General features: G+C 61.3%; 4 protein-coding genes across 4 annotated transcripts; 2 read left to right on the top strand and 2 right to left on the bottom strand.

The window, feature by feature from the left end:
- Positions 1 to 54: 54 nt before the first annotated feature.
- SPRG_11602 (hypothetical protein) lies at positions 55 to 1,351 on the bottom strand (the record flags this gene model as incomplete). Its single annotated transcript, XM_012350552.1, has 3 exons — positions 55 to 219; positions 264 to 653; positions 710 to 1,351. 3 exons carry the CDS (start codon positions 1,349 to 1,351, stop codon positions 55 to 57), a joined length of 1,197 nt encoding a protein of 398 aa, XP_012205942.1.
- Positions 1,352 to 1,416: 65 nt separating this feature from the next.
- SPRG_11601 (hypothetical protein) lies at positions 1,417 to 11,953 on the top strand (the record flags this gene model as incomplete). Its single annotated transcript, XM_012350551.1, has 24 exons — positions 1,417 to 3,406; positions 3,457 to 3,903; positions 3,953 to 4,038; positions 4,083 to 4,359; positions 4,399 to 4,583; positions 4,635 to 4,829; positions 4,871 to 5,358; positions 5,403 to 5,529; positions 5,581 to 5,917; positions 5,965 to 6,120; positions 6,177 to 6,283; positions 6,325 to 6,825; positions 6,874 to 7,044; positions 7,091 to 7,316; positions 7,362 to 7,705; positions 7,752 to 7,922; positions 7,973 to 9,062; positions 9,108 to 10,048; positions 10,099 to 10,539; positions 10,586 to 10,874; positions 10,921 to 11,108; positions 11,155 to 11,259; positions 11,304 to 11,763; positions 11,793 to 11,953. 24 exons carry the CDS (start codon positions 1,417 to 1,419, stop codon positions 11,951 to 11,953), a joined length of 9,483 nt encoding a protein of 3,160 aa, XP_012205941.1.
- Positions 11,938 to 13,731, bottom strand: SPRG_11600 (hypothetical protein). Its single transcript, XM_012350550.1, has 4 exons — positions 13,628 to 13,731; positions 13,230 to 13,580; positions 12,985 to 13,182; positions 11,938 to 12,937 (listed from the first exon to the last, which is right to left on the bottom strand). Exons 1-4 carry the CDS (start codon positions 13,703 to 13,705, stop codon positions 11,984 to 11,986), a joined length of 1,581 nt encoding a protein of 526 aa, XP_012205940.1. The 5' UTR covers positions 13,706 to 13,731; the 3' UTR covers positions 11,938 to 11,983.
- Positions 13,732 to 14,476: 745 nt separating this feature from the next.
- Positions 14,477 to 16,387, top strand: SPRG_11599 (hypothetical protein). Its single transcript, XM_012350549.1, has 11 exons — positions 14,477 to 14,548; positions 14,597 to 14,665; positions 14,715 to 14,894; positions 14,936 to 15,048; positions 15,097 to 15,261; positions 15,319 to 15,396; positions 15,445 to 15,525; positions 15,574 to 15,667; positions 15,712 to 15,782; positions 15,828 to 15,976; positions 16,023 to 16,387. The coding sequence occupies exons 1-11, from the start codon at positions 14,533 to 14,535 to the stop codon at positions 16,306 to 16,308; spliced, it is 1,302 nt and encodes a 433-aa protein (XP_012205939.1). The 5' UTR covers positions 14,477 to 14,532; the 3' UTR covers positions 16,309 to 16,387.
- Positions 16,388 to 17,971: the final 1,584 nt, after the last annotated feature.

Below are 17,971 nucleotides of genomic sequence, written 5' to 3'. Positions count from 1 at the left end.
GGCACTTGAACTCGATGAAGTGCTTTTGTTTTTCTGCTTTTTTTCTGTATTTGGTTAGCAGTCTCGCCCCGAGAGCGCTGCGCCGACGCGCCGAAACACGTCTTTGGGCACACCGCAGGCGCAGCCGGGCACTCCACACAGAAACGCGATCTCGTCCAACGGAAGCGGAGGCTCGTCCGGCAGCGTTGTCGTGCTGGATGGACGTCGCGGCGGTGGCGGCTATCCACAACGATACGTGGAGGCGCGTGAGGTCGCAGTCGTACCTGGATACGATGGTGGCGACGCAGCGCATGCAGCGTCACCTTGCGATCTTCGATTGTGTGGCGCAGCTTCATCATCTCATTCTGGATGAGAGTGCAGCGGGCTTGTGCAGCGCGCGCGTCGCGGAGCTCGGCCTCGAGGTCGTCGAGCTCGACTTGCATGAGCGCGGTTGCATTCCGCTCAATGCCGAGGCACGTCGTCGTCGTCGTCTGGACCTGGCGCGCCTTGGCCGTTCGTTTGTGCCGGATCGCATCACGGTCGCGCGCGAGGCGCTGGCGGCCAAGGACGGCGTCCAGCCGCGCATGCAGAGCCGGGTCGGCGGGGCCTTTGGCGCGGAGGCCGTGCACACAGTCCTTGCGCTTGCCTCCTTGGCAGCGTGCGCTTGTCGCCAGCTCTCGTACGCCAAGCCGCGTGCAGCGATCGCCGTCATGACGCTGTAGTGACACACGCGCGTCGCCCAAAGGCCGAGCGCGTGCTGGCATCGACGCAACCGGTTCGTCTCGAGGACGCGCCCGACGATGTAGAGCCCAAGCAATGGCTGCTCGACGGGGCGGCGCACGCCAAGGTCCGGCGGCGGCGTCGGGGCGTCTGGCGCCCGCACCAACTGCATCGCGCGCTGCTCGAGATACCAGCCGTAGCCCGCCGTGCTACTCGCGTCCGGGTCGAGCGCCGTCGTGAGTTGGCCGAGGCCTTCCGGACGCCCCGTCACCCAGTGCCCCGCAAAGAGATGGCCATTGGCAAACGACCCGACGCCGTACCCCATCGGCGTGCCGTCGCCATCGACCTCGCCTTCGTACACGACGTCCGCGCACGTCACGACGCCAAGACTGCAACGGCCATCGCAATCCAGCGCGATCGTGGACCGCCCGTCCGAGGACGCGACGACGCCGCAGCGACCGGCCGGCGACAGCGCGCCTTCAAACGTGCGTCCGTCGGGCGCGGTCTCGTGGAGGTAGCGCAACACACTTCCTCGCGCCTCGCGCATGCCAATGCGGTACGCACTGTACTGGGCATGGATCGCGCTCGCCTGGGCAGGGCGGGGCCGGCGCCGCCATGCGCGCGTCTCGTCCGTGGCCATCGTACCGTCCATGGTGTGTAACTAACTGGCCAACGTAACGGGCAGCAAATCTTGGTCTTCCGCCGATTCGAGCACGCATGCTGCTGCGGATCCGCGCCGACGGCGGGCGCAAGCTCGCCAAGAAGACGGGCATGGCCGCGATGGTCGACGCCAAGCCCGACCCGTACTTGATCGTGCGCATCGACGGCAAGAGCACCGTGTTTCCGGTCGTCGACGACGTGGACGCGGCCGAGTTTCGATGGGGCGATGACGCCGTCCGCGATCTTCCGTGGCCAGCGACGGCCACCGAGATGGAGATCCACGTCAAAGACAAGGATCTCATCTCGGACCACCACATTGGCGCCGCCAGAGTCCCTTTGGCGCCGATCCGCGACGCGCTCGCAGCGCCGGGCGCCAAGACCTCGCGCAACATTGACCTCGATTTTGCCGACGAGAAGCTCAAGACCAAGAAGTTCTCGGGACAAATCACACTCACGTTCGAGTGCATCGACACGACGCCAGCGCCTGCTGCAACCAAAGCCGCAGCTTCAGCAGCCATACCCGACGCAAAGGAATCAGTGCCACAGGCAGGGCTAGCACCGCCTGAACCGAAGCCCGTTGTCGCCAACCCGACGCCAGCAGCTCCCGAAGCGACGCCAATCGTGGCCGACGTCAAACCAGCCGCCCCAAACGCTGCTGCCTCCGTGGCAACTGACGCCGCGATCGCAGTTGCCCCCGGTCTTGCTGCCTCCGATACCCCCAACGCGACGGCCCCTCCGTTGAGAGAAGCCAAAACAACATTGTCCGCAGAGGGCTTGGCGCCTCTTCAGCCGTCCAAAGCACAGAGTCAGAAAGGCAGTTTGAAAAAGGCCGCGGCCAAGATCAACGCGCTGACGCCTCTGTCGATGCAACCCAGTGCCAAGACCACGACGCCGGCGGTGGCGGTACCCGCGGCAGCTGCGGGTGCACCACCGTCATCACCTGCCAGGAAGGCGTCGATGGCGCCCGCAGCAGAAACTACAGCGCCAAGGCATCACCTCGTGCGCATCCAGGCCGTCGGCGGTCGCAACCTCGCGCCCAAGTCGCGTCTCGAGCGCTTGGTGGACCAGTACCCGGACCCGTACATCACGCTGGTCGTCGGCAGCGACACGCGCGTGTACCCTGTCGTCGACGACGTCAAAACCGCCGAGTTTACGTGGGGCGAGGACGCGGTGCAGGAATTTGAGATTCCGACAAGCGCCAAAAGCATCGCCGTCGCGCTGCACGTCAAGGACAAGGACCTCGTGCTCGACCATTACATTGGCGGCACGGCCTTCACACTCGACTTGGAGACGCTCTTGGCCGCGCAAGCGCTCCCCGACCTCGTCTACACCCTCGAGTACGACAGCCCCGCGTTTAAAACCAAAGCCAAAACCACCCGCGGCGAAATCCTCTTGTCCTTCTTCCTCGTCGCCGCCGTCCAGACCCCAGCACCGACACCGGCCGCGACTCCAGCGCCGACACCGACCGCGACTCTAGCGCCACGACCTGACGTGGACCCGGCACTATCGCCTGCGAACGCACCGGCCTTGATGCCGGAACCGACACCCGCCGAGACACCCGCCGAGACATCATTGCCGCGCCGGTCCAGCGTCGAAAGCCGCGTCTACAAAGGATCGCTGCAAGTGATTGCCCATAGCGCCGACGGTATTCCGATCCCGCCGCGTAAAATGCTGAGTCTCGACCGCCTCGCCGACCCGTACGTGCTCTTGAAGCTCGGCGCTGCGTCGGCCGAGCTTCCGCAGGCCAAGGACGGCCACGACAAGCCCAAGTGGCACAACGCGCTGCACCTCTTTGAGTACATGGATTCGAGTCTCGTGCCGTGGATGGACGTGCTCATTTACGACAAGAACTTGGTGTTCCACGACAGCTACCTCGCGGGCGCGCGCTTGTCGCTCGCCGATGTGCTGGCCACCGTGACGCCCGAGCTTCCGTGTGTCGTGACGCTGCCGTTGAACCTCGACAAATCGCTGCAGCCGACCGACAAGGCGATCGGTACGATTACACTCTCGCTACTCTACACGCCCGACGACGCCAACCGCATCAACTGTACACACGCTCGTCTTGTGGTGGCGCGTCATGATGATAATATCACGTAGGGACGGGTCCGTCGGTCGGATGCATTGGCTTTGCCAACCTCGCGCTCAGCGTGACCGGCGACCTTGTCTCGCCCAGCATGGAGCTGGTGCTCGACGTGAGCATTCGCCGACACGTGCTGGCCACCGACGGATTTGTGACGCAGTCGACGGACCCGGTCGCCGGCGCCGAGGCTGTCGCATGGCTTGATACGGCGCTGTGCGTGCCGTATAGTCTCTACCTCCACGAAGGCGTCACGAAGGACAAGTGTCCCATGGTGCTCTTTTTTCTGCGGGACCGCGCGGCAATCCTCCACGACAAGCCGATCGCTCTCGGGCACGTCAACTTGCTCGATGTGTTGGGGCTCCACACGACCAAGCACGTCGTGCTCCTGAGCCAAAACAGCACTCGGTCTGGCCGCGCGATGCTCAGCGTAGCGGTCGCCCCTGCCGAGCCGCCGCGCGGCACCAGTGCGCACGCTACCTACGCTCGATCGCGCGAGCTGAAGCGATACTGTAGGTGCCGACTTTGCCGCGACGCCCGGGCGACTGCGCGTCTTCTTGCTCGGTGCGACACTACCTCGTAGTAGCAGAAAGCAGCACGAGGTCTGAAGGAAGAAGGAGACGTCTCGTCTCAGGCTTTTGTATAGAAACTTCGCCTCGCGTTAACCGCCCCGGCGACGACCGGCGCCAGTACCTCTGTTCAAACCGACACGGTGGATCCGACGGCCCATGGCGCGTTGCTCGTGCTCAACAGCGTGCTCGAGCTGCAGTACCTCTCGTCGCACGTCGCCAAAGCGAGCGAGTTTGCGCCGACGCTGTCGCTCTTCAATCAAAGTAGCAAGCTGCTCTGCTCGGTGCCGCTCCCGGTGCTCTCGCTGCTTGAGCAACATGAACACAACGAGTTTACACTCGAGCTCCAGCACGGTACAAGACACAGCACGCATTAAGATTGAGTGCGCGTAGATGCGTCGACCATGTGCGTTCTCTCGATGGCCCTGACGGTCGAGCCGAGCACGCTGCCACCAGAGACGATCGCTGCCGTCGCATCGGCTGTCGACTTCGGCCCCGGGTATCTCCATATGGTGGTCCTCCAGGCCGACGCCGTCGTTCTGGACGGCGGTGCTTCGATCACGGACCTCGACCCCGAAGTGAGTCGCGTGAAGCAATGTGCGACTCGACCATCCACCACTTACGACTAGGTCCGCGTGAGCATCAAGCCGCGGTACACCAAAGACAAGCGGGTGACTTCCAGTGCCAAGACGCGGCCGCTGGAAGTCGTCGCACCCAACCCTTCGTGGCACGAGTACCTCAAACTCGAGTTCATTCCGTCGGACGACCCCGCAACGCTGCACGTGCCACCCACCGTGACCTTTTCTCTCAACGAAATCAAGCCCGTACGAATGCAGTTGCGTGCTATCGCCTGACGTTCTTGTAGCCGGGCGAAGACAGCGTCATGCATGTACTGGGGACCGCCGACCTCCCGCTGGCGGCCTTCTTGCCGGCGACCGTTGACGCCGAGCCCTTTGCGACCAAAGTCGACCTCCTGAGAGGCGGTGCGTCGGTCGGCGGCCTCTGCATTGTGGGTATCTTCGAGTCGCTCACGGCGCCCGATGAGACACGCAAGGCAGTGCACGCGCACGCCCGCCGTCTCCGGACGACGACCATGTCGATCGATGGCGTGTCGTCGAGCGCCGGGCGACCGGGACGCTTTGAAGTGCATTTGTTGCACGCCACGGGTCTCCACCACCCGCCGCACGAGCCGATTGCTTGCGATGTCTGTGTCGCGTCCGCGATCGATGAGATTGTCCGCGTCGAGTCGCAGCCCGACGAGAGCAGCACCGGCGAGCTCGTGTGGGACCGCCAGTTGACCCTCTTTACTCACACCGCAGCGTCCGACTACCTCCGTCTCGACTTTTTCGTTCGGTACGTTCTGCCTGGCGCTGTCGCTTGCCTCATGGACAAACCAGGTCCATCATGATTGGGTTTCTCAAGGTCCCGATTGCTACGTACAGTCAAATGCCGCGCAAGGCGTGTCGCGAGCTTCACGATATCGTGCTCAAGACCAAGGACAAGGACGCGCGATCCAAGCCCCAGGTACAAAAGTCGCATGGACCGCATGGCCGCAAGCCCATTCGGATGCCTTAGGCACTGCTGGAGCTCGCGTTCTTTCCCGACGAAGCGCTTCCGACGTTCGCGCCGACGGCCACCCGCCGAAGCGAAACCGGTCGCTTGCTCCTCAAGTTGGAGGCGCTCGAGCCCACCGCGGCTGATCTTCTGGAGAAGAAGCTCGCCTTGCGCTGCACATTGCTGTACGCCAATGGAGCCAGCGTCGTGTCGCTGTTCCATGTCGGTACGAAAGCGGCGCCCAAAGTGGCCTACGGCGACGTCCTCGAGCTCGTGGTACCCGACAAGTATACGCAACACACCTCGTCGCTTGGCACGTGCCCGCTTCTGCGCCTCGAGCTCATCAACGGCAGCTCGGGTACGTCGCAGCTCGATCGTCTTCGTCCTGCGGCAAATGGCTCGTAGCGTTCGGGAAGGAGGCCGTGTCGAGCGACGACGTTGCCATCCAAAGCCTCCTCTTCCACCCGCACATGGTGCTGACCAAGCGACTGCCCTTGTCCACGCTCGGCGCAACACCCTCGTGCGTTGGCTACGCGCGCGTCCAGTTGGTCTACATACCATGTCTGTACTGCCGTAAAGTTGAGTGCCTGCATTCGTGATGACCATGCCGCCAAAAGCCAAAGCCATCGAGTACTTTGCGATGCCCGACGACGACGACGATCGAAGCATGCTGTTGCCGCAGCGCGGCGTGCTCTCTGTGCGCGCCATCGCAGGCCGCAACCTCGTACCCTACCCCGTGCCCGCGATGCACTCATCGGGTCGTAGGAAGAAGTCGATGCGCTGGGCGAACAAGACCCGTACATCCAGCTGCGCACGCTGCCGCGGACGTATGCATCGACGACGCCGGCGTTTGCCCAGAGCGCCGTGTGTTTGAACAGCGGCCGCCACCCGGTGTGGAACTCGCCCGTGTTTCCGCTGCTGGTGGACGATGTGCACACGACGCTCCTCTCGATCGACGTGCTCGACTCAGGCGAAGAAGACCACGTCCCCGACGCCCTCATTGGCAGCTCGAGCGTCAGCCTTGCCGCTCTCTTGGCGGCTCGCAGTGTCGACGACGACGCGTCACGCTGGAGCGAAGGCTGGTTTCCGATCGTTGGTCGTGGCGCGGACGCTGGCACCGTGCGCCTCGAGTACCGCTTCATACCGGACGACGACGCGCGGCTGCAACGCGAGCCGCCGACGCAGTACACCAACTGCGTCGGGGGCTCTGGCACGCTGCACCTGCGCCTCCTCCGCGCGCGCCACCTTCCCTGCACGCCCGGCATGGTATGAACATGCAATTCTTGCGACAGCGTGTCGACGTATCCTTGGTAGACGCCGGCACTGCGCGCGCTCGTCGATGCGTCGCCAGGGTTCTGCCACGTCACGCGCGCCGAAAAGAAGAACATTCTGCACCCCGTGTTCGAGGACGCTACGTCGTGTGCGCTGCGCTGGACCGCCAATTGCAGCGAGAGCGTTCGCTTGGAGCTGCATATTGTCGACGTCGTACGTTTGCGCGATGCGTACCGAGAAAGCATCCAGAGTTGAGTAGAGCGCGCACGTGGCCAGTGCAAGCTTGCCGATTCTGGCGCGAACGACGCTGGATCTCGCCCCATTTGTGATTCATCCGCGCGAGGTGCACCAGGCGTGGCACCGCCTACGGTCCTCGTCCAACGAAGCCAACGAGGGGCCGTCCGTCCAAGTCGCTCTGCAGTTTATTCCGTCCTCGGATTCGACGTCGACGCCGTTTGCCGAGCCCGTGCCCGAGATGGTGTCGGGTACGAGGCTGCAGCGCGTGGAGGGTTCATTATTGAAATGTGTAGGACAAGTGCATGTCAAGATTCTGGAAGCGGCGTTCCGCTCGGCTGCCGTCGACGCGCCGAGCGTGCACGTGGAGCTGCGCACGGGCAACCACGTGCAAGCCAGGAGCACGGCGGCGTACGTGTCGCCGTCCGACGACTATGCGCGCAGTGTCTGGGACGCGTCGATGCTCTTTGACTGCCAAACGTTACCAGAGGCTGGCTTGCCGACGCTGCGCTTCCGCGTCGCCAACGCTGCCACGTCATTCGGCGAGCTCGAGATGCCACTGTTTCCGTTTGTGCTGGCAAAAGGCCACCTCTGCAGTGCGTGGTACCCCTTGTACCTCCAGCACCAGCTCACGGCGCAGGTGCGCGCTATCGCAGACAGTGCTGCGTCCAACACCCATGTCGTAGCTCAAGGTCGAGGTGCAGTTTCTTCGCACGCAGAGCACCCAGCCGCCGCCACCTGACCTGAGTTTCCTCTCGATCGAGGTCGTGGAAGGCCGGCATTTACGATTGGCGCATGATGGCGTCGACGCCCAAGACCCGTTCGTGGAGCTTACGCTTCTGGACCACGTTGTGCAGGTGCCATCGACGCTCTCAAGCACTTACAGATAAACAACGGGCCTGTGTAGACCAAGCCCCACGTCGACGGCGGGCGGGATCCAACCTGGAACGAGACGTTCGAGGTGCCACTGACATCATGGTCGGACGCGAGCAACCTCCCCACGCTAACCATTTCCGTGCGCAACGCCGATGCGAAAAAGCATGGGGCTGGAGTCATTGGCGAGTGCCACTGGGTCGTTCCGAAAGATGTGCTTCACGACGGCAAGCTGCGGGATGTGATTCTCAAGCTCACAGGCGCTTCAGACGGCGTTGATGTTCGTGACGACGTCGGTGACGGCAACGGCGACATACAGCTGCGTCTCAAGCGTGGCAAGTTGCCGTCGGTGGTCTATGGGGACGCACCGTCGGCGTCCCTTATGTCGGCCGGCGAAACGTCCGGCGAAGCTGGCCGTGCGACCAACAGCGCCGGCATTCTGTACCTCTTTTCGCGGGCCCCGCCGATAGAGTCGGTGACCGTCACAGTCGCCACCGACGCAATCGAAGCAAGTCCCGCGACACAAGTGTCTTTGGCCGACGTGGGTGTCGTGCGAGTGCCGACCCACACGGAGGCGCTCAAGCGCAGCCTGCCGCACCCTGCCACGTCGCTGCGTCTAAGCACAAGCGTCGGCGCCATGACCCTGAGCGCCGACTACCTCCGCACCGTCCTGGCGACTCCACTGCGTGAATTTCGCGACACGTATGCCCTGAGTGCAACTGATGTGGTCGACCTCAGCCTCGTCTACGCCAAGCCCGTGCAAGGGCTGCTGCGCGTGAGCTGCGTTGCGGTCGACGACGTGCCGCTGGTGCCGGGCACGTCGTACTACGCCGAGTGCCGCATTCTGCGCAACAGCCCTTGGACCAAGAGCCCACTCGTCAAGGCACATACGTCGACCAACTTGACGTGGAAGACGACGCTCGCGCCGCGGGAGCTCGCGTATAGTAACCTCACCGAGGCGTTGCCGCCGCAGGCGCAGTGCGTGCTGTACGCTGCGAGCGGCGACGAGAGCGCTGTCAAAGTCGCGTACGCCCAAGTGTCGCTGCTCAAGTACATTTTGGCGCCCGGCACGTTGTTTCCGGACGACGTCGTGCCCCTCAGTTGCGTGACCGGTCGCCCCCGAGGTTTGTTCGTCCTCCGCACGTCGCCTCTCTCACTCGGGTCCGTAGACACGCCGAGTCTGCACCTCGCCATCGGCTTTTTCCCAACCGTCGCGGACGTCGCCGACGACAACACGATGCTCCAGGCCGTCGAGCTAGCGGAAGGAACGGCGGCGCTCAAGAAGGCCTTCCTTCTCCTCGGCGGTGACGCCACCAAGCCGATCGCGATCGACATCTTTCGAGCGCACGCGCTGGCAAGCGACCAGTGCATGCACGTTTTGGGGCACGCGGCCGAGGCGATCGGCGGCCTCGACAAGCTTTTTGCGGCGATGGACGCCAACAAAGACGGCGAGATCTCGTGGGAAGAGTACCTCGACTGCATGCAGACGGTGCATTGCCTCGCGGATGCAGTGCTCGCCAAGCCCGACGTGGCGGCCGCAACACTAGACGACCAAGACGACGAGAGCGACGAGGACGTGGTGGTGGCGCCATCCGCTGAAGATGAGCCAGCTGATGAGCCAGCTGGCAAGGATGGCCAGTCGGCTTCGGTATCCGTTCCCCCCGCTGTACCGACTCCATGGGCGACGTTCGAGCCCATTGCGCCGCTTCCAATCAACACCAAGGGCATGTCAGATGCGGACAGTGACGACGATGCGCCGACAAGGCATGACAACAAGAGGAAAGGACCTCCGCCCATGATTCCAGTACCCAAAGCGTCGTCCTCAGCGGCGTTTCCAAGTGCACCGGCGGCCAAGGCCTATGTCGCCAAGGCCAATGTCGCCAAAGTGGCGTCAGCACCGGTCGTCCGAGTCAACGAACGAGAGATCGCCACGTGGAAGGTCGGCGACGTGGCGCAATGGCTCGAGCATTCGATAGAGCTACCGCAATACATCACGAGCTTTCGAGACGCGTCCGTGGATGGTCCGCTGCTCTTGACCTTGAGCCAAGACGATTTAGTGCATCAACTGAGCGTGCAGCAGCCGTTGCACCTGCGCAAATTGGTGGCCAAGGTACGTCGTTGCGTTGTCTGTACAGATAGGTCATCGATGGCTTCGGCTAGATTGCCGACCTCCAAGACAAGTATGGCTCGGAACCACCAGTACTCCGGGCGTCGTCGAAGCACCGACACACGTCGCGAGTGCCCAAGACGGACGCCGCGCGCCTCGAAGACGCAACGCTCCACGAGCTCGGTGTCCACAGCATCCAGCGCTCCAAGCTCGACGTCAAGGTCAAGGACGCGAACCGCAAGAGCAAGGCCGCGACTGCGATCGCTGCGGCCGACCGCCGGCATTGGAACTTCGAGTACACGGGCGCCCCGGCGCCCGAAGCGCCCGTCTCGGTCGTCCAGCGCCTCAGCAAGGTCTTGTCCCAAGACAAGTCGGCGTTCGAAGGCGCGATGGACGACGTCCTGGCGCAAGTCGGCGTGCATCGCTCGACACCACCGCTCTTGCGAGTGCCTCTGATCACAACCACCGACGAAGCCGTCGAGATTCTCAAACAGGTGCGTCCTTCACTTGATATCTTGATACACTGATGTCGGCGCGTAGTCGATGTGGCGGCTTGGCCGCGACTGTGTGCGCGCCGAGAACGACCAGCGGCAGCGCGACGACGATGCTGCGAGTGACTTTGGGGACGCCCCCGATGCGCGCTTAGGGGACGCACCGCATGACGCAGCCGACGTCATGAGTGTCGCGTTTCGCGAGTTCACGCGGCTTGAAAACAACGGCGCTCGCTGGCTCAAGGACAGCGCGCCAGCCGACGCCAAGCTCTCGCGCCTCAAGTTCCAAGGCGGGCTGCGCTCGCTTCTCCGCATTGATCTCTCGTGGCATCAATTTGGTACCTCCCTCTGTCTTCTGCATGCCTCCAATGTGCGAGTTTGTAGATGAACTCTTTCGACGGCTCGACCGGCGCAAGCTCGGCGAGCTCACGCTCCCGGACTTTGTCGCTGCGTTCGGCGACCCGACGCCGGGCAGCGGCCTCTCGAACGACATGCGCGTCGTCAACGAAGCGCTCACTCGCATGGTGGAGCGCCTCGACGACCTCGGACTGACCTTGTTGCAGGCGTGGCAGGTACTCAAGTATACGCCATCGATCCACAACCCGAACGCTTGCGTAGGCCTTTGACCGGGACAACTCGGGCGCGGTATCGCCGGCCGAGTTTGGGACGCTCGTCAAGTTCCTCACGCACGTCGAGGGCCGGGACGACCTCACCAAGCACCAAGTACGCACATACAAATACGGTCGCCTCTGACACGAAGCGTGCAGGTGTTTCTCATGATGGGAGCGCTCGACACGTCGTGCGACCGCCAGATCCAGCACGCCGAGTTCCTCCGGTTCGTCTTTCTCGTCTGGTCGCACCGCCTCGGGCAGCTCCAGGAGTACATTGCGCGCCACGAAGCAACGTACGCCAAGCACGCTCACTCGAACGAGTTTGACGCCAACTTTGAGCTCGTGCTGCAGCGCAAGCAGGCGCTGCGGCGCGCGCTGCGTCAAAACTTCTCACGTCCCTTCCGAGACGCCATGCGCTGCGCCCCGGTCGCGGTCCCTGGCCCCTTCCAGAACCTGCTCGAGAAGCTCCACCTGGCGCCCCCAAGTGACGAACACGCACATCATGCGACGCAAGTGTGGCAAGTGCTCCAAGGCGGGCCGCTTCCAGCCGAGACGCCCATCGAGACCCCGTTGTTGACGTCGAAAAACGTATTATACTACGACGATCGCTTCGGCGGTTCGTCCTGATACCTTGATACTGTGTAGACCGCAAGCGACCGCACACCAACGAGCTCGTGGTGACGAAGCTGCGTCGGCAACGGGCGCCCGAGCGCAGCCACAGCGTGCTGCGCGCGCCCGTGGCGGTGGCACTCGACCAAGCCCAGCAGTTGACGTTCGACAGGAAAACGCACCGGGCGTACAAGTAGGAGTAGTTAAGACGCACGAATGAATCTGCCTTACAGCTGGTCGTCGTCCATGAGGAAGCCGTTCGTGGGCATGTAGCCGCGCGGGCTCTTGGCGGCGGCGACCGCGGCCGGGTGCATGTGGCCGTCGAGCTCGTCCGACTGGTCGTCGAGCGGCATGTACTCGGCGAGGATGCTGCGCACCTGTTCGCGCATCTGGCGCTGGCTGCGCTTCCAATACACGTAGCCCGCGCTCGCGACGCCAATGCCGGCAAACGTCAAAATGACCATCAGCGTCGTAAAGCTCACGCCGTTCTGGATGATGCTGCTGGCGTCCAGCGCGCCGCCTTGCTTGACGCAGCCGAGGAGCGCGAGCGGGTTCTGGTCCGAGCAGCTGCAAATGGCCGGCGGGTCGTGCGTGCCGTAGCCCGCGCAAATCATGTTAAGGATTCCGCTCGTGTCAATGCGGCCGCGCGCGTGCACACCGTCCACAAAGAGCGCCGGCAGCCGCAGCAGCTGGAGCGCCGTCTGCTCCTTGAGATCGGCCTCGAGCATCTCGTTGACCACGTCGAGTTCGCGGCCGTAGGGCTGCATGCACTGCTCGACGGCGTGCGCGTCGATCCCATGCTTCTTCATGATGCGGACCGCGCACTGCTTGTTCATAAACGTCTCTTCCTTCTGGTTGCACTCGTCGCCAAAGTCGTTGACGTAGCGCCACCACTTCTTGCCGACGCCCGCATCTTCCGTCGACGCGAGCTTCCAAATGCACTTGCGGCGCAGGTTCTCAATGACCACGTCGGCGCCCGACGCACCCGACATGCGGTCGTGGAACGGCGACGGGTCCATGAGGCAGTAGCGACCCTTGTTGATGCACATGTTGCCGCACGGGTCGAGGCCGTCGACCACGTTGCAGCCGACGCGGGACCCGTTGTACGCGACAAAGCGGGGCGTGAAGAACGCGCGGTCGCCAAGCGCGAGGACAATGTCTTCTGTCGTCTTGAGCGTAATCTAACGCGCCGCATGACCATCGACGGTACAGAGGAGGAGACGCCTACCGCGCTCTGCTCGTCCCACGAACTGTGCCACATGGTCCACTCGACGCGCCCGTCGGGCGACGGAATGCCCCAGTCAAACTTGACCATGACGTTGCTCACGCCGTTCGAGTGCGAAATAGTCTTCTTGATCGCATCGGCGTCGCTCTTGCGGATGAGCATCGACGGAATCGTAATGTCGCCGCCCGACTCGTCGTCGTTCTAGCACCCCGCGCCATGAGAAGAGCACGAAAAAGGCCTGCGCGTACCATAAACGGCAGCACCGTCTCGCAAAAGTTGTCGCCCGTCTGCCGCATGCACGCAATGTCCGAGCAGAGACACTTGTTATCGGCGACGACGACAGCGCGGGCGCCAGCGTGCTGGGCGCGGCGCACCTTCTCGACAAAGACGCAGTCGCCGCGGTCAATCATGAGCGCAAATGGCGGCTCCCAGTTGCCTTTGGGAAAGTCTTCGCAGGCGGACGTGTTGAGGTAGATGAGCTGCGTCTCGAGCGACCCAACCGAGTAGCCCGGGTACCCAAAGAGCGCATCCTTGTGGACGTAGCCGCCCTTGATCTGGAGCGACTCGGGCAAAATGATCTGCAGCTTCGTGTGGTCGTTCTACCGATGGGCCATGAGCCATGGCCTAGGCTAGCACCTCCATGTACCTCGATGGACGGCCATTCATTGACATCCGAGACGTCGGCAGCGGCGACGGCCGCGAGCGCCGCAAGGAGGAGCTTCATGCTGCGGTCTGGGGGAAATCAGCGACTGGCCTTCTTCTCGAAGTCCCAAGACACCTTTTTATTTTCGAGACAATTTAATTCCACGAATCCAATTGCCGCATACAAACGCTAGTTTCTCGGTCGGAAATTGATAAAAACGATGCGTGCAAACGAGAAAAAATATCGATCTTGGGGCCAAGATACACGAGCCAACTTTTTCGACCAAATCGGACGACCTACACTCTGCCCTTCGTATTTTAATGCCGCCAGCACTAACCTTTTTATTCCAAGATTTTATTCGACCTTAGGAAATGTATAGACCGGCGAAAAATATCAAAAAAGAAGCACGCGAATCGGCCTTTCTAAATTGGTTGAACCTGGACCAAGTCGAAGCAACCACCGCGCTGCTGTCTGCACGTGCTTCTCGAGCAGATCGCCACCGATCGACTCGTAGATAGCAATAGCTAATAGACAATATCGTCGGTTGCTAACTAGTACTATCGACGACCCTCCGCAACAGCATCGACGGCGAACCAACTGCGACTGCGATTCTGAAGAACAACCAGATTGCACTTATTACGCCCGTGGAACAGGCAGCTGCCGCCAGCATCTCCAGCTCCTCATACTACCTACTACGAGCATGGTCAAGAGCGAAGACCAAGTGCCTGCTGTAGCCTCATTGACACGCATCTCGTTCGTCCTCGTCCTTGACAGGGTCGCAGATCTGACGACGTTGCAGGCGCGCCAACGGCGGCTCGCCCCAAGATAGTATCCGGATAAACGGGTGCATGTATATCCGGATGGTTCAGAGCCTCCATTTCGACCATCAACGCTCGAAGCGGTAAAGCATGTCATCGGACGAAGGTACGGCGGGCATGGAGCTTGACGGCGCAGGCTCATGGGCGGCTCTAGACACGCGCAAGAAGAACGTCGCCGACATGTTCGGCGACGAGTCGGACTCGGACGACGATGGCTTCAAGCGTACGTAGCCTGCATGGACGATATGGGCCTCACGCCGGCCATGTGCTAGCGGCTGCCAAGTCGGTAAACGCGGACGCGTCTGGTCTCTTTGGCTCGGACTCGGAGTCCGAGGATGAGAAGCCCAAGAAGCTCAAGAAGGCCGCGCCCAAGCCCAAGGCGGCGGAAAAGCCCAAGAAGGCGGTCAAGCGCAAGTCGCGTGACGACGAGCCTGCGCCGCGTGCGCCGGAAGGTATACAGATCCCTTGCGATCTATCTGCAATCCCATCATAGGCGACGAGTACGACTCGGGCGACGAGGTCAAGCGCTCCAAGGCCGACGACGCCTTCATCGACAACGACGACGACCTCGACGACGTGCTCGACGAGTACGGCAACGACAAGCAGGTGCGATCATGTAAATGCAACGCTCCTCTATACCCATGGCATGTGCAGGAGTTCCACGACGAGCGTCCGGACATGGACGACGACGAAGACGAAGCGCCCGAGCGCCAGCAGCGCGAACTCGATTTCTTTGACGAGACCATGAAGGGGCTTAAGTCGGGCCGCGCAAAGTCCAAGATGTCGCTGTCGCAGCAAGACATGGAGAACATCACCCAAGTATCATCTTCATCTTCCTTCTCTCGCCCCGCGCATGATGCAACCCACGCCTTATAGGAACTGCTCTACCGCATGGACAAGGCGTACTCGGACGACGTGCAAGCGATCGACGAGCACCGCCCGGCGCTCGAAAAGGTACTTTGGACCAGCGATTTCTAGTCATTTATGTGACATTTCTCATAGCTCAAGTTTGTCGACAACGCGCTCACGATGATGCGCAAGGTGCAGCTGCAACCGATGCTGCTCGACTTTGATTTGCTCGGCGTACACGAATCCGGAGGTTCCGCCCACGGTCTCATTGCCCAATGGTAGATCATCAAAAAATGGATTCAACCGCTCGACAATGGCGCGCTCCCGAGCCTGAGTCTGCGCTCCAAGATGCTCGACATGTGCCAGCGCATGCCCAGTACATCGACTTGTGGATACCTTGATGCTGACCTATGAACCTAGTCTACAAGGAACATTTGAAGCGCAGCGGCTTTGGGAAGGTCGTCATGTCGCTCTGGAAGCACCCGGACGAGGTACAGCGCCGCGTCATCGGATTCGGACACGGGACAGAGCCGTAGACGCCCGAGAACAAGGAGCTCTGCCGCCTCATGATCGACCGCTGGAGCCGCTCCGTCTTCTCCAAGACGCTCGACTACTCGAAGCTCGGTGAATACGAAGCGGAGAAGCGCGAAGCCAACGGCGGCTACTATCACCAAGCCGAGAAGCGGTATATCAACTTGATATTTTTGTATGTATCGACTCAATGTCGATAGACCGTCGGGACGTACCGAGTCGGTGCGCAGCAAGGGCTTTATGAACAAGCGCTCGGACGCGAACGAGGACGCGGACGCGTCGTCGCGCGTGCGGATTCCGCAAGCGATGCGCTTTGACTTTTCGCTGCGCCCGCAGCCCAAGGTCGACGTCAAGAACATTCCGTCGACCAAGATGGACCCGGACTCGAAGAAGGCCAAGCTCCTGAAGCGCATGCAGATCATTGCACGCCCGAGCAAGGGCGGAAAGCGCGCCGTCAAGATGAGCATTGAAGGCCGCGGGTTGTAAGCCACTTAAAAGGATGTGGCGACGACCTCTTACTACTCTACTACCTACGTATCTTAATAATGGAGCTCTGCACTCGGTTTTTTTGCAGTGGTATCTTGAGCGATGGATCTGGTGCTGAAAGGCTGGATGTATGGCAAAGGTTCGTTGCATCACACGCACTTTTGGCTGCGATCCGTTGATCTAGTGTTGAAAACCTGTCACTTGTAGTCATACTAACCTATGGAGGATCGCTCGCACATGCACAAGGTTAGAAGCTCGAGTTGGCTGGTGCAGAGTCGGTAATAGCGTGTCGTTGGAGGCGATGGCTGCGTGAATCTTGGTCTCGAGGCTCTTGACCCACGTACTGAGCTGCGTGATCGTACTCTTGTTCTTGGCAATGGTGGCGTTGGCGTTGACAAAGTGCATCTTGATGTGCTGCACCTGGGCCTCCTTGCGTGCAACGCGATGCTCGAGCTTTTCACGAAGCGCCGTGATCGTGTCGTCGCGCCGAAGGACGCGGTGCGCAAGCTCCAGCACGTGGTCGTGGGCAGCATGCAGCTTCTCAGTCATGGCAGCCAAAGCAGCTTGGTGCTCGGCTTGCAGACGTTCGATCTCGGCCTTGTGGTCGCGCGCAAAATCCGATGCAGGACGCGCGATCTGCGTGTTGCTAGCGCGAGGCACAGTGCGCACCGCAGTGGCAGTGGTAGAGCGCGCAGCTGGCTTGGCTGCTGCCTTGGCCACCGACTTGGTGGTGGTAGGCCGGCGGAACGGGTGCGAGATGCGGAGCTGGGCTTCCAAAGCCGCGACGCGACGGGCCTCCTTGTCTTGGTGGTACGTTGCGCTGTAGAGAGTCATCTTGCTTCGATCGATGAATTGGAAATGACAATTAGTAGATAAGCTCCATCCAATTGGTAAAAACGACTAGCTGCCTTTTACGCTGCAAAGGCTAATTGCCAGTGTGAAGTCAGCAAACGAGTTCATAGCTTCCGGAGAATAGGCTAGGGGCATGGATAGCTAATCGACCTACTTGTACATGGCTAGTTGGGACCTATTGATAATAAAGTGTCCTCCGTGTCGACCCGACCAGTGCACATCTACAAACCTACTCGTGAAAGTTGCCCAGACAGAAAATGCTATGAAGGCGATAAACGCTCAAATGCAACATCCTCCTTTTGTCATTCACCATGAACCATGCAGCGTGAGGACGACTAGCGGCGCGGCGAGGCCAAGCGCGTGCTGGAAAGGCCATGGCGATGGACTGATACAATAATGGATACACAACTTTGGGCAAAGGGAATTCTCGAGGCTCACTTTCCCTCGAGATTTCACATTGTCGGCTTGTCCGTGGACGTGGTCGGCCGTGGAGCTGGTGGGTCGTCCGCAGCGGGCACGTGACGTGCCCGCTGCGGTGCACGAGCTCTTTAAGGTGCGGGTCACGAATGCAGTCGGAGGTTCAGCCGAGGTCTGGTGCGGTGAGCGCGACCATCAACCTCGGTGGGCTCGCTGTAAACGACTTCGACCCATATGACTTCAACCTATGTGCATCACCCAAACATTCGCGCGTTAAGGCAGTAGAATCTACTGCGAAACCTCCAATAGGGTTAATTTAATCAGCGTTACGTGCAAATACTGCTTATCGTAGAGGTTGATGGTGTCACCACCCCAGACGCACTGCGAGTTGAGG

This window comes from Saprolegnia parasitica, assembly GCF_000151545.1.
Source record: "Saprolegnia parasitica CBS 223.65 unplaced genomic scaffold supercont2.67, whole genome shotgun sequence".
Taxonomy (NCBI): Eukaryota; Oomycota; class Saprolegniomycetes; order Saprolegniales; family Saprolegniaceae; genus Saprolegnia; species Saprolegnia parasitica.
The sequence above is the reverse complement of the archived record's forward strand: the minus strand, read 5'-3'. Positions and strand labels throughout refer to the sequence as shown.

What these genes read in the sequence shown, in the direction of transcription:
- SPRG_11600 (XM_012350550.1), bottom strand. Translation starts at nt 13,705, where the DNA reads ATGAAGCTCCTCCTTGCGGCGCTCGCGGCCGTCGCCGCTGCCGACGTC. An exon ending in AGACGGTGCTGCCGTTTATG is followed by an intron (nt 13,183 to 13,229) that starts GTACGCGCAGGC and finishes GCGGGGTGCTAG; the next exon opens with AACGACGACGAGTCGGGCGG. An exon ending in CGTGGGACGAGCAGAGCGCG is followed by an intron (nt 12,938 to 12,984) that starts GTAGGCGTCTCC and finishes GCGGCGCGTTAG; the next exon opens with ATTACGCTCAAGACGACAGA.
- SPRG_11599 (XM_012350549.1), top strand. An exon ending in TGCGCCGCGTGCGCCGGAAG is followed by an intron (nt 14,895 to 14,935) that starts GTATACAGATCC and finishes ATCCCATCATAG; the next exon opens with GCGACGAGTACGACTCGGGC. An exon ending in ACATGGAGAACATCACCCAA is followed by an intron (nt 15,262 to 15,318) that starts GTATCATCTTCA and finishes CACGCCTTATAG; the next exon opens with GAACTGCTCTACCGCATGGA.